Source organism: Haliotis cracherodii, unplaced genomic scaffold (assembly GCF_022045235.1).
Source record: "Haliotis cracherodii isolate W230 unplaced genomic scaffold, xgHalCrac1.p SCAF_18, whole genome shotgun sequence".
Taxonomy (NCBI): domain Eukaryota; kingdom Metazoa; phylum Mollusca; class Gastropoda; order Lepetellida; family Haliotidae; genus Haliotis; species Haliotis cracherodii.
In genome coordinates this window covers 3,650,958-3,674,068 of record NW_027266273.1, presented here as the reverse complement: position 1 = coordinate 3,674,068, position 23,111 = coordinate 3,650,958, and the positions used below count along the sequence as shown (strand labels likewise).

At 40.3% G+C, this 23,111-nt stretch overlaps 2 protein-coding genes and 1 long non-coding RNA gene across 4 annotated transcripts in view; 2 read left to right on the top strand and 1 right to left on the bottom strand.

Moving 5' to 3' along the window:
• Positions 1–23,111, bottom strand: part of LOC139465678 (outer dynein arm-docking complex subunit 2-like) — a 129,728-nt gene that overhangs the window by 101,799 nt on the left and 4,818 nt on the right. The gene's annotated exons all lie outside the window — the stretch shown is intronic.
• Positions 3,006–10,363, top strand: LOC139465681 (uncharacterized). The gene is made up of 3 exons (XR_011653174.1): positions 3,006–3,084; positions 3,196–3,415; positions 9,940–10,363. It is a non-coding gene; the product is annotated as an uncharacterized lncRNA (long non-coding RNA).
• LOC139465680 (probable nuclear hormone receptor HR38) overlaps positions 16,973–23,111 on the top strand; it is a 29,226-nt gene continuing 23,087 nt past the window's right edge. The window contains exon 1 of one of the 2 annotated variants that reach the window (XM_071247457.1): positions 16,973–17,019. Coding sequence is in view for 1 of the 2 variants with exons in the window: in XM_071247453.1 (XP_071103554.1) it covers positions 21,143–21,194 (52 nt within the window). In the remaining variant the exon portion in view is untranslated. Of the gene's footprint in view, positions 17,020–20,794; positions 21,195–23,111 lie in introns of those variants that run through there. The other variant, XM_071247453.1, reaches the window with a different exon arrangement.

Sequence of the window (23,111 nt, the reverse complement as noted above, 5' to 3'; positions counted from 1 at the left end):
ATCGTACATTGTAATATATCAAGATCACCGAATGTGTGTGTGTGTGTGTGTGTGTGTGTGTGTGTGACATATAGGTCCTGTCGTGGAACTGTGTGCATGTGCAATATGTGTGTGTGTGTGTGTGTGTGTGGCATCTAACCCTTATGGTGGAACTGTGTATGTGTGTGTGACATATAGGTCCTGTCGTGGAACTGTGAGCATGTGAAATGTGTGTGTGTGTGTGTGTGTGTGTGATCTAGCCCTTATCGTGGAACTGTGTATGTGTGTGTGACATATAGGTCCTGTCGTGGAACTGTGAGCATGTAAAATGTGTGTGTTTGTGTGTGTTTGTGTGTGTGTGTTTGTGTGTGTGTGTGTGTGTGGCATCTAGCCCTTATCGTGGAACTGTGTATGTGTGTGTGACATATAGGTCCTGTCGTGGAACTGTGAGCATGTGAAATGTGTGTGTGTGTGTGTGTGTGTGTATGTGTGTGTGTGTGTGTGTGTGTGTGATCTAGGTCTTATCGTGGAACTGTGTATGTATGTGACATCTAGGAATATCTGGAATATTGCAAACAGCGGCGTAAAACCATACTCATTCACTCTTCCATGCCGTGGCAGAAGATAATATTTGTTAGTCTTCTGTGCATACGTTGCGCGTTGTGAAACGTTGTTCGTATGTACATACTTTAAAACACATGTCGAAAGGTTCTAAATTATTATTGATTTATGACACAATGGCTACAATAGTGCCGACGTGACTGCAATTTTAACTCGCTCACTCACTCACTCTTTGACTCGGACACCGTCCATATAACTGACCCCAAGAGTAACAGTCACAGATATACTATATATCAAATATTTCTTGACCATGTCATGAAGTCTTAGTGACGGAAAAATGTTTATTTTTTACTTTTCAGAGCCAGGACGTTATCCAGTCAAGGGATCCGCACTTTGATTCACTGAGTAATAGGTTCATGCGCAACTGTCGCCCATTATCAGATTTCTGGACATAAAATCGATAAAATGAGGTAAATTGAAAGTCGGGTGCTTAGCTATGTTTAGTTCAACCTTTCCATTAATAGCGCAAACCCACCATAGTAGTTCCGGCATGAGGATGCGAAGAATAATGGCTGCAGTAGCTCCCTGATGCTGGTGTATTTATAGTCGATAATTCACTTGTTTTTGAACGATCGAGGGTGCAGAAGGTTTAAAAAAGGTCAATGTATTTTTTTTTGTAATATAACAATAATAATTGTAAGAAATTATTGTAATAAATGATTGTTTTCTTATTTTCAACCACAATTGAAACATCGGTTGTGGGTAGGTGTGGATATTCGATTTAATATAGAAAATATCAGATTAAAAACAAGGCTTTTAGTGAAAATTGTGATATCGCTTTGAAGTTTGTTATAAAATCCTGTTATGAAGTATCAAGAGAGATACTCCGTGTTGTTCAGTTACAAAATGTCACACTGATTAACATTGCCCAGTGACCGCGTTTGCTATACCCTTGAGCGATGATATCCCTCAAATAACCGTGTAACATCCCCAGGAAACCGGCCTCAAATAACTAAATAACACTGCCATTTTAACTCACGTCCTCTGGCTGCGATCCACTGACCAAAAAACCCGTCAAACGTAAATTGCTAAAATCTATTTATTATCTCCCCTTGGGGAGAAGTCTTAAAAACTGAATTTTTGATGCACTACCACTTACATCAATAAGTGAAAAAAACATACATTTGCACTTAGATTTCACATATTGAAATTCATTATCAATAACATATTGTATGAAATATATAAATTTTTAGTTTATGACTGGTCCTCGTTCAGACAAACGCATTTATATATTCACTGCTGTAAACATATTTGAAGTCTTAATATCTTCTTAGCTTGTCTATTGCGACATACCCTTGTCCTTAATTTAGATTGACTTATCACGATTGACATTTTACAAACCAAAAATACTTTGTTTTAAGTGCGCGGGTTGTTTAACGCAGTAGAACTGCGGATGAATCATCTGAATGTCAAGTACTTCTTCATGAATTTCGTGAAATATTGACTTTTTGAAAAAGGAGAAAACAGATATTTATTTTTTTCTTCACCGAAACCGTTTTCCTAAACTGATGTCGACTGACGCCAATAAGAAGATGGCGTAACATATCTTTTCGATCAAACATTAAATATTCCACTTCATAAAAAATAACAAAAAATAATAAATATATATAGAGAATTCCCGACAATGTCCGGTTTTGAAGTCAATCAATATATCATAAGACCTTCACAATAAAATGAATATGGAATTTTACAAAATCATAGATAAAAATCCATCAGTACACAATAAAAATAAAAAATCTAACAGAAATCCCCGCATGGCGTAATCTGAAAAAATATGAAGGTACTGACACAGGAGGTAGACTATCCAGATCGTCTACAGAGGCATCATCTGGACCAACTGGAGGTATGTTCCGATTGAGCAAGACGTGATTCGGCCGGTTCCTCCGCCGCTCTCCCTCAGCATAATGAGTTGATGTACGTCTACTCTCGGCTTTCTCCTGAAACATGTACGTCTGTAATGACGTCTGCAACCGAAGACGTTCTCAAAGTTCTAAAGTTTGAATAAGACTTAGGAGTCATTGAATGCTGCGCCGTGGCGTTCAATAGTCACCGTTATGCTGGGAGTCTGCCTCTAGGTCCATCACCTCTATAGACAAACGACGCTTCTTCGAGACAAAATTAGCCAGAGATCGATCGCAGTGTTTCACTAACAATCGAGTTTTACTCGAATAATAACTCGCTTGCAGAGGAGTATTCCATTTTGGGAACTCTTATGACGTCAGGGTATTGATTCGCGAGTGTCACCATAGCAACTCTCGCGTCACTCATGACGTATGGGTACAAAACATGGCGCGAATGGTAATGAAATTTTCCTCCTTTTACGCAAGCAGCTCGCACTATATATACATTATTTGAACGTGAAAACCGATTTCTTGAATTAGAAGCCTTCAATGCTTAGCAACAGACGCGAAAGCCTTGGCGCGAAACATTCAGCTCTGACGACATGTTCGGAGTGTCGTCTGCTATAGACCAACACTATACACGGTATTTCGCTGCAGTTGATCGTATTTGTAATAAGTGATTATTCTTATCTAATTCATCGTCATAACTTCTCGTTATGTCTTCCACATAAAATCTACGTTTTCTTTCAAACAGGCTGACATTTGCCATGGAGGACTTTCGGGATGAGGAACCGGCTTCTCAGGACGTTGTTCCAATGCTGTGGGATAGTGTAAGGATGTTTCATAGTGTATGGACATACACAGCCTCTTTGGATACTCTTAATGAAGTATTTGTGATTGATTCGGTTGGGAGGTATAGTCAGTTTGACTATGGTTTACAGGCTGCAGATGTGGACATAGCAGATTCATTGAAGGTAAGTTGGCATCTTGTTATGTAATAATTTCTCCTTTACATTAGCTTGACAGATATCCCAAAAGTTTTTTAAAGTAATTTTCTCAAACCTGAAAGATATATCCGTGAAATACACTCAGCAAATTTCTGAATACTACCATGACATTGATGTGTCAGACGAGTTAGTATTGAAGAGGACTGGGTCTCAGACAAGCATGTTTGAAAACTGTGAAAAACAGAATTGCAAACCGTGACAGTGTTTCCACTCGTGTTGGAAGGGTCTTAAATATCTGTTAACCACATCATCGCATTTTGGAAGGATGTTGTAATTCTTTATAACAGCTTTGGTAGTGTATGCCCAAGTGTTCATTTATGGCTGTTGTCGTCTCTCTATAGGGACAGGATTCAAACATGCTATAGACATTTAAACAAACGAAAGGACGTTCGAATGAAGGACAAGACATGGATATATTGTGCTTATTACTTTGAAATGTCATACAGTTCAAATTACGTAATGTCACTTTCGTGTTAAGGATATGACAACGAAGATGGATTTATAATGGCAAATTACTGGATAAAAGGACAAACGTGGAACATTTTCATCGTCTTATGTGATATTTTCTTTAGGACTGACATTGTTAAAGTGATGTGAAAGTCGTTTACTTATCATTGAATCTCACCTACTCGTCACAGACATGGCGCGCATCCGGGTCGCTTCAGCAGACGATTCTAAAACGACGTGTGATGGATGTTCACTTATATGTCATGGCCACCCTTTCGTTGGAGACAAAATGACAACCGATTCAAAGGATTACATTGTGTTCAATATTGACAAAGAAATTCAATGGATTCAAACTTAAATCAAACTGATTCATCAGAAGCAGACGACAACCATCCACATCAAACGACATTTCAATGGATATAGCAGCATGAATCAAGGGATTACCAGCTTCTGTTCTCGTGACTCCACATGAAGGATATCGTGCATAAAAATCATATATAGGGGACCAACGGTACCAAATCTGCTCCTACTATTGATAACGTTACGGATAGTATATTCATGGAGGAACCCTTAGTGTTATATCAACGATGATACGTGGTAGTATGATAACAACGCTACAGAGAGATCTTATATGACTTGAACTGGAAGGGATACTTCGAATCTGAACAGAGTTCTACCCTTTATATATCAGAAGCAGATGCCAATCTAGCATTGCCCCACCCCGTGTTCTGCGACAATGTCCAAACATGGTCGTCTGTTTGTGGACGTGGGAGGTGGTCTCCGATAGCTGGCACTAAATGATGCAGCCTGCAGGACGCAGACGATACGATCTGCTCTATCTACATCAGCTAAAACCTGCTCGACGGTCATGTGGATCCATGACGTCACAGGAAAAAAAACCCAGGTTCCCTTGACAAACATTTTGATGCTGCGAAGAGGCGATTGTTTTGGAAATTGCGAGCCCATTATGGTGACAAAACAAGCTACGTCCATGCAACTAAGGGCAAAACGAAAAACAACTGCCGATCCTGTCTGCAACCAGGCATTAAACAATGACCCAGATATGACCCAATGCGCCATTATTCTGAGATTGTTTTGGAGTGGCGCCGCCCTCATCCATCAATATTAGGATATTAATCGCAGTATTGATTCCACTTTTTGTCAAGGAGATGTGCTGAAAGTGTGATTCGGGTACAGTGAATACAATATAAATACCCCCCCCCCCCCCCCCCCCAAGAACCATAACTCTGCAAGAAAATATTTTTGCACTATGCGTTTTTTGCGCAAATCTACAGAGTCAAGCAAGCGGATGTAAAAGTAAAATTCTAAATCGATACACCCTGGAGATGGAGACATAATCAATACGCAGAACCATATAATAATGTACATACAATCTTCCTAGGACACACTGGAAAATTAACAAATTTATTTTAATGTACATAAAAAAACAAGTTGGTAGCTGATAAATCTTTGCAAAGCAGGAGTTTGTGGACTGGTCATGTCGGGGCCGAAACCTACGAAAATTGCAAGTTTGCAATTTCTCATTTGCACGCCCATGCAGTTATTGATTGCACTTCACTGTTATTATTGTGGGAGCAGTAAACACCATAATAGGAATGTTAGTAGGACAACTATTTTTAGGTAAAATCAATGAAGCAGTTCTTTATGGAGGTGTCAGGAAACCCACTGTGACTGGGCACTACAATAGAACGTTTTACGTCACAAGGCGCGATTCCATATACGGAAATATACATCAGAGGGAGCGCGCAGCGTCACTGCCTACGTCATATGTTAATCAGCAGACGAGTTATCGATCGGGCAGCCGACAATCACGCAATCTGACGTTGTGCGCATGTCCAGCAATGATTGCTAGGGCACGAGGCCACACGTGTGACGTCAGCAGATTGATCAACCTTGGTGGGTCTCGCGTCATCGTTATGACCTTGTTACCGCTCTGATGGCACACTTTAACGTGTAATAGAAAAATTGCGTGGGACAACATATCCGAAAGGCCTATTTTGGTCAATATCTAACAATTCTTGACCATTTATGGTAACATTTGGACACAGTGATGCACAATGGATGAAATCATGGCGAACATTGCAAAATATTCGCTTGGAGTCTATTTTGTTGGATGAATTTAGTTTATTTTGACAATGAAGCAAACAGGACATACGTCAAATGAAGAAATAATTTTGAATAAAGAGTCACCCATTGTCGAAATGTTCATATTGCCTATGTTCTTCTATCCTGCTCCACTAAGGACGAGAGATGGCGGAGTCAACTGGTCCAAGCACATTGGGAACAAGACTGAACGAACATTCTTGAAACCTTCCTCGAATATCTCAAAATCAAGAAACAACATTCCTGTAGAACGCGAGATTCGACAGCCGGTGGAACAGCACCAGGGTGGACATTTTGAAGGATAAGCACAAGTGTCACTGAACATGTGAAGCCTGGTTTGCTCACGTGGACAAAATTTCACATCCCCGACAAGGACGTAAAGAATTTCAACAATTATTGAATCAGATTTGTGGCATTGTTTCGTCAATATGGCGACCCCCCGATGTTATCATGATCAACGCTGATCCCCCCATAGTTCCAACTCATCTGGCAGAAATGTTTTGGGGAGAACGCAAAACATCCTTCTAGCTGGGCATAAGCAAAATAAACGCAACAAGTCTGTATATTTATGTCTAGTTTGGTGGTCTGCCCGCTCGCAGATTCAACAAACACAGCTCCATCCAGGTGGGAATGGGGTGTTCAGGGTTTATCATTATTGTTTCATTAGCCTCAATCCAAAGCTGCACGCGCACTGCTCGCGGGGTCCCCGTCTTGCACGTGCTTTCACTAAACTAGGCGTGTCTGTTGTCCCCCATGCGCCACCCCAGTCTTTACGCATCAAGACATGTGCTTGAGAATCCACGATAATCGTTCGCTTCTGTTGGTTCTATATCGTCATCCGATTTCAATTTCGCATCTATTTAACAAATATTACACCATGTGGAAGAGCTACTATAGTTTCCTGGGCCAAAGTGGCAGACTTGGCAAAGAAAAATAGCAAATCTGACAATCTGGTAATAGGAAAGATGATGTGCGTGTTAGACGATACAGAGACTCCGCGGATGGCTCTACTCTTTGGAAAAATACGCATGTCGGGGCTTAATACTGGAACCATTACCATTTTTTATGTTTCATGGGGCATTCTTGGATTTCAATCCATGGTTCAGACTTAAGACAAATACACAAGCTTGGATCCGTCACTGGAATGAATTTCAACGTTTTATAATATTTGGGAATTCGGTAACATGAGTATGGGAAGGTATGTATTGACATCTCCGTGTACTTATAAGAAAGGGGGTATTTACCTGACGGGTCTGTCCCTATGGGGTTATGGCAATAGCAGGACAGGATGCGTCCCGGCGAACTGTGCCCCCGTCTTAAAACAATTAGATAGGCCTGGTAACAATACGAGGGACTGTCGTAGGGAATCAAACAAAAACAAGAAACATGATAGTTTGGAAGGAAAACACTGACAACTGGTCTCACGCCCCGATAACTCCTACACGTAAAATAACATTGGAAACTGGATCCATGCCCTTTAAGCAAAAGACGCAATAAGGATTTGAACTGATACGTTTTAAATCTTCTTCAACCGATTCCATAACCTCCAACGCTACTGTGGACGAACCCCCCTCCTTCTATGGGAACCTGCAGCTGTCTGATCGAAAGTTGACAATGGTTCCTTGTGAAGGAACACGCGGACTAAGTGTCGACTTCCTTTCGGAGCCAATTGACCCTTGACCTGATGTCATGAGACATTATTGTCTATTTCCTGTTGTATAAAATTCCTCAGCAATTGAGCACCATTAGGGCGTGATGACATGCTGGAGGGTGAATATAAATTTGGTAATGTTAAATAAAACGAACAACCATGATATAGGTGAAATAATTAGCGCTGGTGTTCCCGTGCGTGTACTCGGGGGTTATGGAAAACATTGATAGGGCCGTGTAGTTAAAGGATGGAAATTTCTTTGCCCTTAACATGCTTCATTCATTAATGGTGTGGACTTCCCACGAGAGGTGCGTGAATAGATGGAAGGATTGAAGACTATCACCTGGGAAAGAACAAAGAAAATACCGACACAATACCAATTCCCGACGTTCATGATGAAGATGGGCACCCCTCCCTAACATCCCGCTCCCCCTGTCAGCGTCTTAGCGACGCCATCATAGTGCATTGAGGACGATCGCGCTCAAAAATCGAGTTCATCTGTATCTACAACTCAACCGACTCAAGAAGCCAGCACATCCTAGTCAACCGTTCCGCTTGTTTGTCCATCTGGAGTTGCCCATCCTGTAGTGATACCTTTCGCGCCATTGTCCAAAATTGGCAGAAAATGGAAACAATAAGTTGTGTGGGCTGCTAGCTTTGATGTCTCCTTTCTCCCATATCCTGTGCCCTTAATTACTCCGGGCGGTAAGCAACGACAAACACATGCACCACATGAAAGCATGGACATGGTCATTTCAGCGCGATAGGACTTGGAAGTGGTACTGAGATGTATCCGACCACGTTCTGAAAAAGCAAAATGGCTTTCCTATTGTCTTAGAGGTTGGGTGTCATTCAAACGGGGCGGTATGAGTTTCTCTTCACGGAGTACTTATCGGTGAAACTAACGCATTAGGCAACGAACCTATTGAAAGTAATGGCGGACAATACCTTGCAGGTTCTCAACATGTATCAAGATGGGTGCGATTGGGTACAGTGTAGGAGAGTTATTACTTAACGGAAATGCCTTCGCTTTATTGTATAGTCACTTAGGGTATATTGGGCTAGAACAAGGGGATATGCAAGTATGATGATGATGAGGAAAAAGCCTAATACAGCCTCATTGATTTCTTCTATAATTACTAACTATAACTACAGCCAAAGGGACACACCTCACTCTAAGAGCTAATACGCCTATAAGACTACATAAACTGACGCATGATAAACCAGCATACTGCTTTCTATTAAAGATTGAATGGAATTAGTCCTAGTCGGAGAATTCTCTTGTGTACAGAACATGTTTATCTTATCGCTTTATTTGCAACACCTTAAAACATTATCTTTCTCTGTACTGTTTAACCAGTGTGTGTTACAACATAATAGTTGATCTGGTCAACATTTGTTTAAGATTCTATCATTATATAAACTTTACACAGTATTATTTCCATGACAAGAGGAGAAATTCGATAAAATGTTCGATGGGACATATTGAGAGGGCTGTCCAAACAAAAGTATTAACTCCGGGGACAAATGATCAAATTTCAATAAGTTCCTGCCAAAACAAACACTGACAGTAGCAAATTCATATATTTATACATTATGAAGCAAGAAAAACATGTAATCTGGTTTCTATACAATGTATTTAAAGAAGTGGTGCTTTTAATGTAAACCCGAGTTTGCATATCGTTTATTTTAGCTACGACGTTTGCAGGCTATTTACAAAACGATAACGATTTCTCTTGATAAGCATCTTTAAGTCATACCGGGACGTATGGGGGATGTCGCTGCGTGCTCCGGTATCTATTCTTCAGAGAGAGCATCATTGCTTTCTCTGTGTATAATAAATACATTACATTTTATTGGATACGGAAACAAGAAACCATTCGTTTGTGGGCACCCCCGCCCAATTCTTGACCCAATTCCAACCCCCCTTTCTCATAAACAAAGCGTTATCATTCTATGTATATCCCAGCCCAGTGATTCGCTTCCGCTCAACTGCACCGCGGAACGGCCCGTTTGGATTCTCCATAGAGAATCAATATTTCGACCCCTCTTATGCATGGAAGACCCCGCTTTCATTGTTATCGGGGAGAACCCGCTAAATTTAGAGCAAATCTTTGACAAAGTAAGATTACTTAGTACGTAAAATAGCGTGCTTCGGCACCATGGCAAAATTATGATAAGTACTCATCGAATTTCTCGCTGCTGTCTTGCAAACCTTCGATCAATATTGTATTGTGGCTAATGGTGGCTGTAACCATTCTATCTTTAGACTCCAATCTGGCGGACTGCGTCAGAGGGATATGTGACGTCACAGCTCTCTCCCGACCGACTTGTGACGCGGAGGCTTATTAACCAACCGAAGGGTATAGACAGGGAGAGCCAATCAGCGAGCTCGTCTCTACGCTTCCAATTACAAGCAATGTGCATTGAAAGCTGGTGACGTCAAGCGCGCTGCTGCGTGACGTCACGGCCTCTCTAGACTTCAGTTACGATGATCATGAAATATATACGTACGATGCACAAACTCTCGGAGAAGCTAGAAGCTTCCTGCGAACGTCAAGCAGGCCAACACGCTTTAGAGTCGTTTGGGTTGAGAGTTGGTTGTATGCACGCTGGCTTTGAATTATATTCTAGAGGAGAAGGACGAAGACCAGCCAGTACCATTACAAGCTGTGCCGGTAACCACTGGCGTTACAGACACGTTACATCAAGGTAGGAAAGCTTGTTTGTATATTTCACTGCACACGTGCTTTATCACTTGGTTCAATGGCACACGTAATTAGATCTATTTAATTACTAAGTAAATGTTTACATTGTGTCGTCTGCTCGATTTGTGTTTGTGAGCGAGCGCTTGTGGGGGGTCCTCGCGCCAGGTGTTTCGCATGCTACCTGGGCAAGAGGGAAAGGACGATGATAGCGACAAAAATATTGGCTCATTAGCGCCTATCAGCTGTAATGGTATGTATTCTTAAACAAAGATGGGAAATCTCGCCGTGTGTCAACATGAACACTTTGGCTGTGCTCATATTAACCGCTCTAGACTCGAATCGCCATTTACCTGTATAACACGGAAATAATAGCATGTGAAATATCCCAACCTGTGCAAATCTATGTTTATTATTCATGCCAATCTTTGACATTAGCGCTTTCTTCGACTATTAAAATAGGTTTGTTTTGAATCGAGGGATGAACATTTTCCTCTTTTGACTATAGGTTGGGAGAGTGAATGACGGGTTTAATTCATTGTCTCTGCATACTGATAACGGCACAGGAGGAAATTTGTTCCATCTTCTAAATCCGATTCTCAGTCTCTCCATCTGTAGGATATCTTGCTCACATCGGTTTGGCCAGGGGGATGGAATGGGGGGAAATTCGTACAATTCCGTGCTATCAAATATTATACGCACTGGCTGAAAGCTATACGTCTTAGAAAACAAACGATTCCAAGGCGATGTTTTACTTGCTAGGGTCTTCCGCCATGTGTTCAAAGCAAAGTTGTGGGTTCGGGATGAAAACCAAAATAGCACAGGCAAGACTTAAATCGCAATTTGTCTCGTATGGAAGAATTTTTCATCTTGCTTGTAAATGAAGAACTAATTTCTTGCATTAATTTTTAAAACTCTACTTAATAGAAATTCTTTGTAAATATTTACTTTTATTTAAAAAAAAAAAATATTGATTAATTTTAATCTTTTCTACAAACCGCATATTAGTGGCATTATATGTTTCCTCACGGTAATTGTCTGTTGGCATGGAATGTTGTAAACCGTATTCTCTGCTGTAAAGGTGCAGCTTTTGCGTCTGTTGTTTGTTTTGATAGCTCATACACACTTGGTAAACAAACGTACACACTTAGACAAACGCCAGACGCAACGCGAAGGGAACACAAAATTAAATGCATTTAATATTTATTAGCTATTTACGCACATTAGGCTAGAAGCCCGCCACAAAAAAAGACTATTATATATTATGGTTGTAAACCGATGACAGGTAGATTCACGAACAACCGTGCTTTTCCTTCTTCAGCCGCGGAGGCACAATCGATTTTTCTTCTCTGATTTGATTTGGAGTAACTCGTAATATGACGAAGCGGACCGAGAGAACTCGCGGTGTCAGTCAATTTCACTTCTCTACACTGCCTCGTGAACGCGCGGTTATCAGTTAAAGGGAGATTATTCGGGCAGACACAGCTCTCGGGTTCACATCCACATTGATTTTTATTCAAAGATTGTTTTCATACGTCATTCGAGCGTTTTAGAACAACTGGTCTTTTTATCATATATTTCTTACACGTTTTACCCTTTTTATCGATTGACAGATAAGTTGTTTTCGGTTGATAATTGACAATTGAAAATTGAAAGATTAGATTAAATTTGGGTTATTATTAATTAAATTCATGTCTGGAATAATTCCGTTTTTGGATTGGAATTTCTCTAGCATGTCACAGAATTAACTATTTATGGAAAATATAATGCAATCAGAAGCGAGTTAGTACTGACTGTGCACATTATTGAATCCCGACACCAGATCGGTTGTTCCGTATGCTTACCATTGTCATGGTAACGGGAGTTTTAAGTGATTCCATTATAAATGAAACCTTGGAATCATTCAAAGATAGTGTAGGGGTTTTGGCAGAGAATGGATAGAATTTCAACAAACTTCGAAACTCTGTCTTTATCAGATTCTCACAAGTCCGTGTTTCATTTAGCCAATTAGCTTCCCCGGAGAACTATATAGTTTGAATAAAATCGATTTTGAAGAATGTCTACCAAACGTACCAGGTAGAACTGAAGTATACGTTGAGATGTGTAAGCGATAGTTCTCAGCATATTATTAATTCAGACTTGCAGATAAGAATATAAGACGAAAAGGGGAACAATTGCACGGTTTGAAATGCATAAGTATTCAGTTTCAGCTGCAGCTGAACTGAATAAGCTAACTGTACACGTAGCCATCTGGCGTTTCACTGAACAATACACGTAAATAAATTTATTGTATAACCGATATCTCTAGATATGTATGTTGAATATGAAAGCTTAGATCGATAATCACTTATGAGAATATTCATGGAATCGATTGTGAAGACTCTATAAGGAGATGTCATGCACAGACGAATGATTGTTTTAAAAATACACGAAACTTACTTCATTATTAATACATTCTCTATTCCACAAAGAGAGAAATATCTCGGAACAATTGAAATTTGCAATTGTTCTTGTTTTGGGTGATTAATCGATACTTATAAACACAACTGATCTGTCAGGTACCTCATTTGACTTGCCAGATTATGTATAACTGTTACATATTTCAATTAACGAAAGTCGTGAATGCAAATTTTACTTTAAGCCTGTTATATATATATATATATATATATATATATATATATATATATACGATTTGTTGGTTTTCGAGAAAATCGTGCCATCTGGCAATATTGATGTCCCAGCCGTCTTGAAATGTTAAAAGTGTAGGCGGTTGGATATAAGTACATATACATTCACCTCTGGGTTATACCTACCTGTATTCAAGTACCAGTTTACCTGTACACCTCACCTGAACGCTGACAGTTGACGAAAGTGTTCTAAAATACACATCTTCGGACTAAGGATCGGAGGGGAATTAAGTCGTTTGTCGTGAAATGACAACTAACTGTTAAGACCCGACGCGAAGCAGTAGAGGCTGGTTATTCGTGCTTCGAGGCAGCCATGTAAAGGCTTGACAATCTCTCCCAGGTGTTCGATAACCGCTTGACCACAGCTCTGACCCACTGACTCCGTCTGGTAGGTGTAATATTCGCAAATTTAAACTTATATTCTCTTTAAACGTTCTTGCCTATGGTGAATATATGTTGACACGGTTAACATTTAATCATTTCTCTGATTGTATAGATACATTGTGTGGTTTAGGGGTATTGATTTTAGAATATATATATATATATATATATATATATATTCTATTAGGTTCATACGCACATTTAATACATTCAAAATGTCTCGCTGTGAAAATACCCCTACGTTAATACACACCCATACTTTATTTGAAATTGCATGATTAACTATTTCCGCGTCTGTCTTTATACCTACATCGTTATGTTTGACCTATACACCGTGCGTGTGGTCTAGAGTTCTGAGAGTGTTAAAATATACATGATAGAATTTTTATGGCATTATACCAGTTGAGGTGTGTTTTCCCAGAGGAAAACTGTTCCATTTTTAATGCCTAGGCCGCGCATGTAAATGAACACTCGACAAGTTATGAAATATTCAATATGTTTGAATTTGATATTCTGAATAAAATAGCAAACATTGTATCTTTAAAGTATTAATGTACAAACAGTCGTAGATGTTTTAAAGAAAAATATTTGGGAATGTTATAAACATTTTGATAACATGTGTTTGATGCTAGTAATTCGCATCATCTTTGAATATTGCGGAGTATAAGGGTCACAGGGTATAATGAATCTCTGTATATGATGAATTATTGACATGAACACGTGACCACTTTGTTCTGCGTGACGATATTGCTAGTAAAACCAGAAAATTAAAAAAAAAATCAGACATAAAAATAGTCTTCCTGACCTGGAGGCAAAAAAGGAAAAAAGTATTGATCCGTTTTCTAAGTCTCATAATGTAAAACTGTTAAATTTGTCAAATTTCTTTGTTTTGTTACAATACGTGAGAGTAATAGTGGTTAGACTGTCGCCAGTGTTTTATCTCTGAGGAGATAAGCTTCTTTGTTTGGGGTCTGAAGTACCTGTCAGAAAGATAGTACGGAGAAACACTACCATCCCGGCCTTCGGGGATAAAAGAGTCCTATCGTTGTGGTAAAACTGATGCTTTCAAGAGGTAATTTGAGATAGTGAGAGTGTTATTGCCCCAACGACCATTCACATATGTGACTAAAACATCTCTTAGCCGATAAGACAAATGCAATGAATTTGAGACCTGTTTCCTAAGGGCAGTGGCCAACTTTCACTGATAATTTGTAAAGAAATCCAAACAATCTACGAGCATATTGGGAGAGAACTCACTGACTTTCGACCCAATAACCGCCATATTCGAGCGCGCGTTCGAGGGAGTAAGACATAAGATGAAATTGTAAGACTTTTCGGCCGAGAAAATATTGACTTTGGTAAGAGTTCAAATAGCGGGCTGCACATGTAAGACCGATCGTGTACTATTTAACATTGCCTGTGGAGGGTTTGGTTCAAGATAAACGAAATGGTTACCTGTAAATGAAGGTATTTGTTCAAGACTGACATGGTGATGGTGGAGCATCATTAGAAAGGACGTTTCTCTCGGGCCAACTGTCAACTCTGCACACACACCAGCGCTCGGCCCCCTTCGCTAATGATATATAGATTGTCTAAACAAACTGAATGCATTAATTGGACATTTCCGTCGTAGATTTACTAAAGAAAGGACATGAGATAGATAAAGTGGGCTATTAATCGGTCATCCAAATCAAGGAAAGCAAACTATTAAAAAAAATTGAATAAATAATAGTACACGTACGATTTCCTCTTTTTGACATGACTATAGTTTCGCCGACATGAGTGGTACTCAATAAATTCAGGTATGTTGTGAAAAATTAATTAGTATGTCTGATGACGTCACTAGATTTTTATCTTGTCATGTGACAGGTCTATTGTCTTCCCGAGAAGTGAAACGAGATATGTTAAAATGGCAAGACGACGTTTTGTAGAATTCATTTCATTAGTGAGACACTCGCAACAACGGGATCGTCGCGTAACGACAGACTAGGTTTTTCTGTATTAAGTCTTTCCGGTGAATTTAATCAGTCTTAACAGCCTTTGAAGTCCTATACGGCTGGCGATTCTGACAGGAATTATTACATGAACAAGCGATATTTCTCTCGTAAGGCTAATTCTCGTCTCATTTGGGTATCTCTTGAACAACGATAATGAGTTTTGTTTTGTAACTTACGAAATCAAAACATCTTCAGAACTCGACAATGAATACAATGAAGTATATGTGACTCGAATAATTTATATATATAGGAAGATTTGGCAGAAAGAAGAATAAATAGCTAGAAGGTGTTCTCTTGCTGATGCACCTTACTACGGAGACAATACATTTCCCCATCGCACATTGTGTAAAGGGAATTGCTTGGAATCCATCGGAATGAAATCCTACCCGACTCGTTTTGCCGTGAGAGAAATAGCCCCGATTCGTACTTGGAATATGCAGTGGCGGGGGAAATAGGCCTCAAGATATCAAAAGGAGGGGTCTATTTTTCCGCGCGCAAGGCGCAAGACAATGGGAGGAATCCGTCTAGATTCTTGTGTGTGTAACTCCACACTGAGCGCGCACGTTCTTTCCTGGCAGTGATTGTTGTTTCAAGTGGTCCATACAAAATACCCCATACTAAATGACCAGCTGGGTTTTCGGCTTGAAAAATACTTTCTTGTTACGTCTGTCAAAGAAAATATTTATTTCAATTGCACAAACAGAACATGCGTTTTGGCCCTGCGTGGTTCTTGGTCAAAACTTGGAGGCATCGCCAACTACAAAATTTGTCCCTGCAGAGAGATTAGGCTCATTTGGCGCAAGTTGGTTGGTTAGGGAAATACCATGAAATGTATGGTGTGCTCTCAGAATATAGCAACTGCGATCTTACACGATAACGAATAGATAAAGGAAATTTAAACTTGAAATTAGTTAACACCAGACATTCTTAGGTAACTATGGACCAAACAGATGGCATGGTCGAACAGGACATTATCGGTTAAAAGCCAGGTTTTCCATGAGATAAAGCCAGATTCTCGGAAGCTGTGGTAGTTTGAGCCGGACTACTGTATATCAAATAGGTGTAGATAGTCGGAAATTAGCAAGCAGCAAATATATTGATAGAAGTAGCAATTTAGCCCATGAGCGACTGAGCCGACGAGAGATAGCCGTTAGAACTGTAGAGCGTGCACTCGGGGCCGATCGATATTCTCTACCAGTTGACGGTGGTATTGAACGGTAGGTCGGGGATTCCTAGGGCTTCGTGGACATCGCTTGATGACGCACGTCGACGTCACGTTCGCACGAGACGAACAATTAAAGGGTGTGACGTCACGTGTTGCCGTAAGCTTGTGACGTCACGGTGTCACTTCGTTGTCTAGTTGTGGGCAGCGCATAACGTGAGTTAGATACCAGATATCTTTGAGGCAAGCCACAGTGCTACTCACTGTTGGTCATTAAATGCAGGTGAAAAACGCTTTTATTCAGCTAGATCTAGTATAAATGGCCAATTGACAGCACGGCTTGGCATCGTTTGCATCGTTAGAGGCGACTCTGTTAGTGGATACACCCATCTCTCCGTTGGAACCACATCCATACGGGTAATTTAATCGGACTTATCATCAGCATCTACTCTGCAGTTTCTTTTATTTATCTTTTTTTTGTCAACAATATATTTTTTTCCTGATTGCATTTAAACTTTAAGAACCAAAACCTAACCCTGCCATTTTCGTAAGAAGGATACTGTTTTCGGAATTGTTTTATTAATTATTCATAACTCAAACAGCTAATAACTGTTATCTTTCTGTTTCGTTTGCTTGTGGTGGTTAATGCTTTTGATTTTCAGATCCGGGTTCGTTTGTGAGTTTACATTACGTTTTAGTCGTGAACTTTCAAGACAGAAATGACCCACTTTTGCAGCCTTCTTAGATAGGAATGCATCCAATATCTCGCACGTATTTCTCATTGGACTCGTGTTCTTCAATATTTGTTGAATTTCCCTCGTTAGCAGTGTTTCGAGATGTGGTTTCGTCTTTCAATGTGTTGTAGTATAGAAGTTGGGAAGGCAGTCGGCATCAATCGATAAAAGCCGGCTGATTGGTCGTACGTGCTGAAGGAACTAACAATTCTTGTACTTCCATTTAATGGTATATAGTCAGCACGTGAAACCGAACACACGGCATATATTGTATTTCACAATATCATTGTCAGCTGCTTCAGCAACTGTCTATTTTTGACTTTACTACAGTTTCATCTGTTGAATTGTCAGGGAACGGTAAAGGAAGCAGGTATGTCGCTAGAGTTGGCTTTGTGTTGTGCTTTTCATACCTTGTACAAATCTACGTTAACGTTTCGTTGTAAGAACCTTGCATACCTTCATTACATAAATGCAGCATCTTTACCATCTGTATCGATCGCGACGAGGGTAATTACACAAGGCGCATTGGGTAACGTTGTGAGTCACGTAAGTTGAACGTAAATTTCAAACAGGTGTCAGCAAAGCTATAAAGTGATTTAAATTTTTCTTAATTTAGTCATACTGGTTTTAGACGGTGCAGCGTCTGTACGGTATACCCTAACGAGGCAAGGCTTAGCTGGAATTATTGCACGGCGTTTATGAATTGTTACCCCTGTCGGTCGATGAGTGTTCGTCTGAAGCGTACGAGGGGGAGGGGGCAATTTCACCATACACGAGAAGAATGTCCCCTTGTCCCGCGCCGAACCAGGCGCGCGCTGCTTGCTCGTCGTCTCGAGCGATGTGTGGATGTCGGGACAAATCCTATCTGCTGCACGAGGGACACCAAAGCACTTGTGACTCGTCAGTTACAAAGGCTAGCAAAAGTGGAGGTATGCTTCTGATTTCGACGATTTAGGGCTAGTAGAATCTCAAGTTATGCGACAGGTGCACATACTACAACCGTGGCGTTTGGCAACGCCAACGTGCAAGTGTTTTCGCTACATGTCTGCGTCACCGCCTGCCCTAGGGTAGCGGTTCGGTTTGGAAAGCGAGACCGAGTCTCGTTTTTTTCTCTCTCTGTGAAGTATGTCGCGGACGGGTTTGCTGTCGTTTCTCGCGGTTTTGTGTGAATGTATCGCTTCCATGGCTAGTAGGCATTAGGATATGCATTTCACAATGGGCAATCTTATCAAAGTTAGTTTGTTTTCCAAATAGTTCAAGACAAATACCCACAGCCTTACCTTCTTTTAATAAACGAAAAACCTCATCTACCAACAAAGAAAGAATTCGACGTAACCCAATTGTAATTTTATTAAGAACTTATCGAACTTGATATACATCGGCAGTTTCAGTTAGCGATCGAAGTTTGAACAAGGTATTTGGTGTTTTACTACATCAAACTGGAGATAGTTGTCTGGACACGAGTATCTAATTATGAAAATCAATATTAATCCTTTGATAACAAGCACGTGTATAACATAGAACGTATATGCAATAATACAGCCAGATAATTATAACAAATTAATATGAAATAGATAGCGGGTCCTTGTAGGATAACTAGTATTCATGCACTAGTACATTTAATACATAAGTATACAAAACTGAGGCCAAGAACTGAACACGTAATAATTATCATAAAATTAACGCCACCTTTGGCGCACATTATCATATGTTATCCACTGTCACCTTTGCGCGAATAACTCATTATGGCCGAGTACGATGGACTGTTAAGACAATGTTAGTTTTGCCATCGATCTTGTTCCGGGAGTGTAGTTATGGCGTGAAGCTATTATAGCCAGAGCTGAAGATTGTGTTACCCTCCAAAGCCATTATTTCTACCTTTGCTACACAAATTGTTCCATAATTTACTACCAGGTAAAAATTGCTTCCACGATTAAACGAGCAAGTCAAGGAAGCGGAATGCTTTTTCATATTTTCTCATAAATCATTATCATCCTGATTTTCAAAGTATTTCAAAGGCAGTAATCGGAGTTGATTTAATTCAGACGTAAGTATTAAAGCTTTTCTAAGAAATGATGAGGATAGAAGAACACGTGAATTGTATTGTGTGTAACAACGATGTTATTTCTTAGTTTCTTAGAATAATTTGGAATTAATTCATATGACTGCACGTCCAATCCCACCGCAATAAGACGCAATGACGTCATACGTTGTCAACATAAATAGTCCGCAAAGGAGAACAAAAAGGCGGAGCAAAAGATAAAGTAAACGATTTCTTTTTTTAATTTCCATTTTAAATCAAAGAGCACTTGAAGATCGCGGTATTTCACCAGCTTGCTTAAATGTTGTCCAAAAGCCCAGTCACCGACGTGCCGTTAATTTCTCAGAAACGTCTCAACTACTCGAGGAGTTTTTGCGGTATCGTGCTGGCCATTGAACGTATCCATTGAATTCCACCAGTGATTCTTATCATGAAATAGACACTATTTTGACTAGAGAGACGGTTTCCTCCAATCCTGTCCTGGATATCACAGTGAAAGGAAGGAAAACCTATACTCGATACGAAAACAAGCATCAGCTTAGAAACGGAAAGAAGATAGGATGTGGCGCCGCAATTTCTGATACTAAGACATGGGCCCACATTTTTGCATCCAAATATTTGTGATTGGAGGAAAACATTGACGAGGGGGTAGTGCTCCCTACATTTCTGTGTGCCAACTTAACGCGCTCGTGCTGCAAATCAAAAGGTATAGTTTCTTATTTCGGACAAAAATCTGCCAAGTCCTTCCGAATGTTTTCATACTATTGACGTATCGCACGTCTATCAGTTGACGGCATGCAGATCAAACTCCATCAAATCGTTCAGAGGTGTCAAATGTCTAACTGTACTACAAAACGGCAAACACGTGTAACGTATACCTACCGTCTGCTTGTTTGCATGTGTCGTCTGCGGACGTGCGCACGTGCAAAAGATCTGCCACAAAAATCGAACTTTTCTGAAGGACGATCCATAACACGTAACCAAATCTCACGTCTTTACATCCCTAATCTATTGCCAGAGAACCCGCTTGAAACTTAGCGATTAATTTGCGACAATCACTCGTTCATATCGGAAGCTCTTTGTTGTGGATGTCGGTTCTAAATACAGAGGTGTGTGGATTATTGAGTGTTCTATGTGTTTAGTAACATGAGTAAATCTCGTGTTTAATATCTCCATATGAATAGCTCTGTTATAATTCGTTCGCCGGTGTACTCCCTATGAATGTTGTGGCATCAATTCACAGATTTAGTGACTCCACATCAGACCTGTGGTCAAGAGATGTCAGGACCTTCTTTAAATATGACCTTTCCCAGAAAGCTTTGATATTTGGTCAGTGAATACGTTTTCTAAAGATTTCTAACCCATTCAATCCTACTGTGTTACCTGTTTATGACATATGGAACATTTTGCTGACCAGATAAACCAAATGGACCAAGTTCGGACTCCGTAGTGTCCTCCGGTATAAGTGTGGACAGTGGACAGCGACCTTAGTTCACCCCAGCGCATGACCGACACGGCAGAGGGACGGCAGACTGCGCTGTGCTTCCACAGTATCGTCTAAACGAGCAAGCTACATGGCCCCATAAGAGTCGAAAGACGACGTTTAATTAACCGCGAGCAAACATCAATCGTTTTCGCTAGGTAGAAGCACCTGAAGCTTGTCAAATATAGCCGAGTAAGACTATCCTGCTACCTCACAGTATGTAGGTATGTTGAGACAGAGGACGTTTCCCTCGGCCCCTGCCTGTGGCTGACATCCCCCCTCATGTACATATGCCCACGGACTAAGCATGCACTTGGTGGAGACTCCGAAACTGGTGAGTTTTTTGGGGGTGGGGATTTAGGGAGGGGGTGCTTGGTTTTAGGGGAGGTGTGAAAGTCACACATGCGAGGTGCGGGATGGGTTGAGTTGCAGAGATGAGGGGTGGTGTGTAGTGTAGTGTGGGACTGGGGTCATATTAGTGATACCCGGACCCTCGGTGAGGGGGTGGGGTGTGTGTCTAGGGTTGGGGAGGGTTGCTGCGTTGTGAATGGTGGGGGAGGGGGTGGGGAAATAAGGGCAAAGGGTGATGCTTAGTCTGGGATTATTTTTAGGGGTGACGTTAAGTGTGACTGAGTGGTCGGTATTGATGGGTGGAGGGGGTAGAGAATCTTGGGTGAAACAGAATGCCATCGGTTATTACCACCCGCGCAATGAAAATATGGATTATGGCTAGGGGTGAGGTACGGTCATAATGCATAGGGGATGGACGGCGCGAGTTCAGATATCTAAGGGTTTGCCCCTGGGGTCTCATAGCGGTGTTAGACGGCCATCATTAGTGCCATGTCATGGAATACGGGCGTCTTAAACTACAGGCGTGGGAAGGGAGGTGGGGGTGTGGGTGTAGTAGATAGGCTATTTGACGAAGAATGATTGATATTTGATTGAATATAAAATAAGGTGATGACGTTTAATAATATCGGAGGGAGGGTGCTGTCATTGTAAGATATATTTTTTATGTTATGTTCATTAAGAAGACACATGAGACGCATTAACTGTGATGCAAGAATAAAATTAGTTGGGTGCCTTGTATTTGGTCATCTGTACATCGAATCGAGTATTTTTTTGTCAAGAGCTCATGAATTTCTTGTGTAGACTGTGTGCAAGTATGTGCCAGTTTCAATGATACTTGTTCAAACAAAGTGCCACGTGAATCCCTTCAAACACCACGTTTTAAATTTCAAAACAAACTTTACCTTGTTAAAGTTGCCGATAGATTTTTAAGTTAAGTATACGTAAAACTAATTGAAACAAACAGAGGCATGGCTATTCATATAAGTTGTGTACATAGTGTTCTTCTCGCTACTGTGTCATATGGTCTAAAACGAGAACTCCGTTACTCCGGATTGCAATGTTACACGTATTCATTGCCGCTCTTAACCTATGAATGAATGTTGCACTTGTCAGTTCAGTTTCATGTAAACAGTACATCAAATTGTGGCCAAGCTACCTTTGATATGGAAACCGAACCTTGAGGCAAGCGGAGATCTATATTGAAACTTAATCCAATCGAGATTAAATATTTCGTTGATGAAACAAAAATTTAGAATATGTTTTCTACGAGATAAGATTGCGTCATTCCTGTGTGATGCAAATATGCGCCTATTTGCATAGATACGGTAACGCTGTAACCTAACGGAGAGAAAATTGAATTTTTTTACGTGAACAAAAAACACCAGATCACGAAGCTGGCTGTATAGCTTCAAGATACTTTACCATAGACACCATTCTCGTACTAATTACGTGAATAATATGAAACGAGTCTTGACACCTTGAGAGAGGGTATCGGTGAAACAATGATACGTGCATTGCTTTAGCCGTTATATCGTATTTCGAGTAATCACATAGAACTCAATACTTTAGCGTAATGTCGCGGCCGATAATAAGACGCCTTGTTTCTATTGCTGATTTAGATTAATATCATATAGATACTGTTTTTATAGTTAGGGATTAAAAAATATATTTTGAACAAAATTCAATCTGCCTAACATTAGAAAAGCTAATTTGATTTTCTGTATTAGTTATTGAGCTGCAGTGACTTTGGATGTACACTCACTGCACTACTTGATACGCAAAAAGTATAAGTCTTGTGTATGAAGATCAGTTACAAAAGGTATTGGGTTACAGTATTCGTAAACATGAATAGTCAATTAATCAACTGAGTTACTTGAATAAAATGTATGTTAAAGAATTA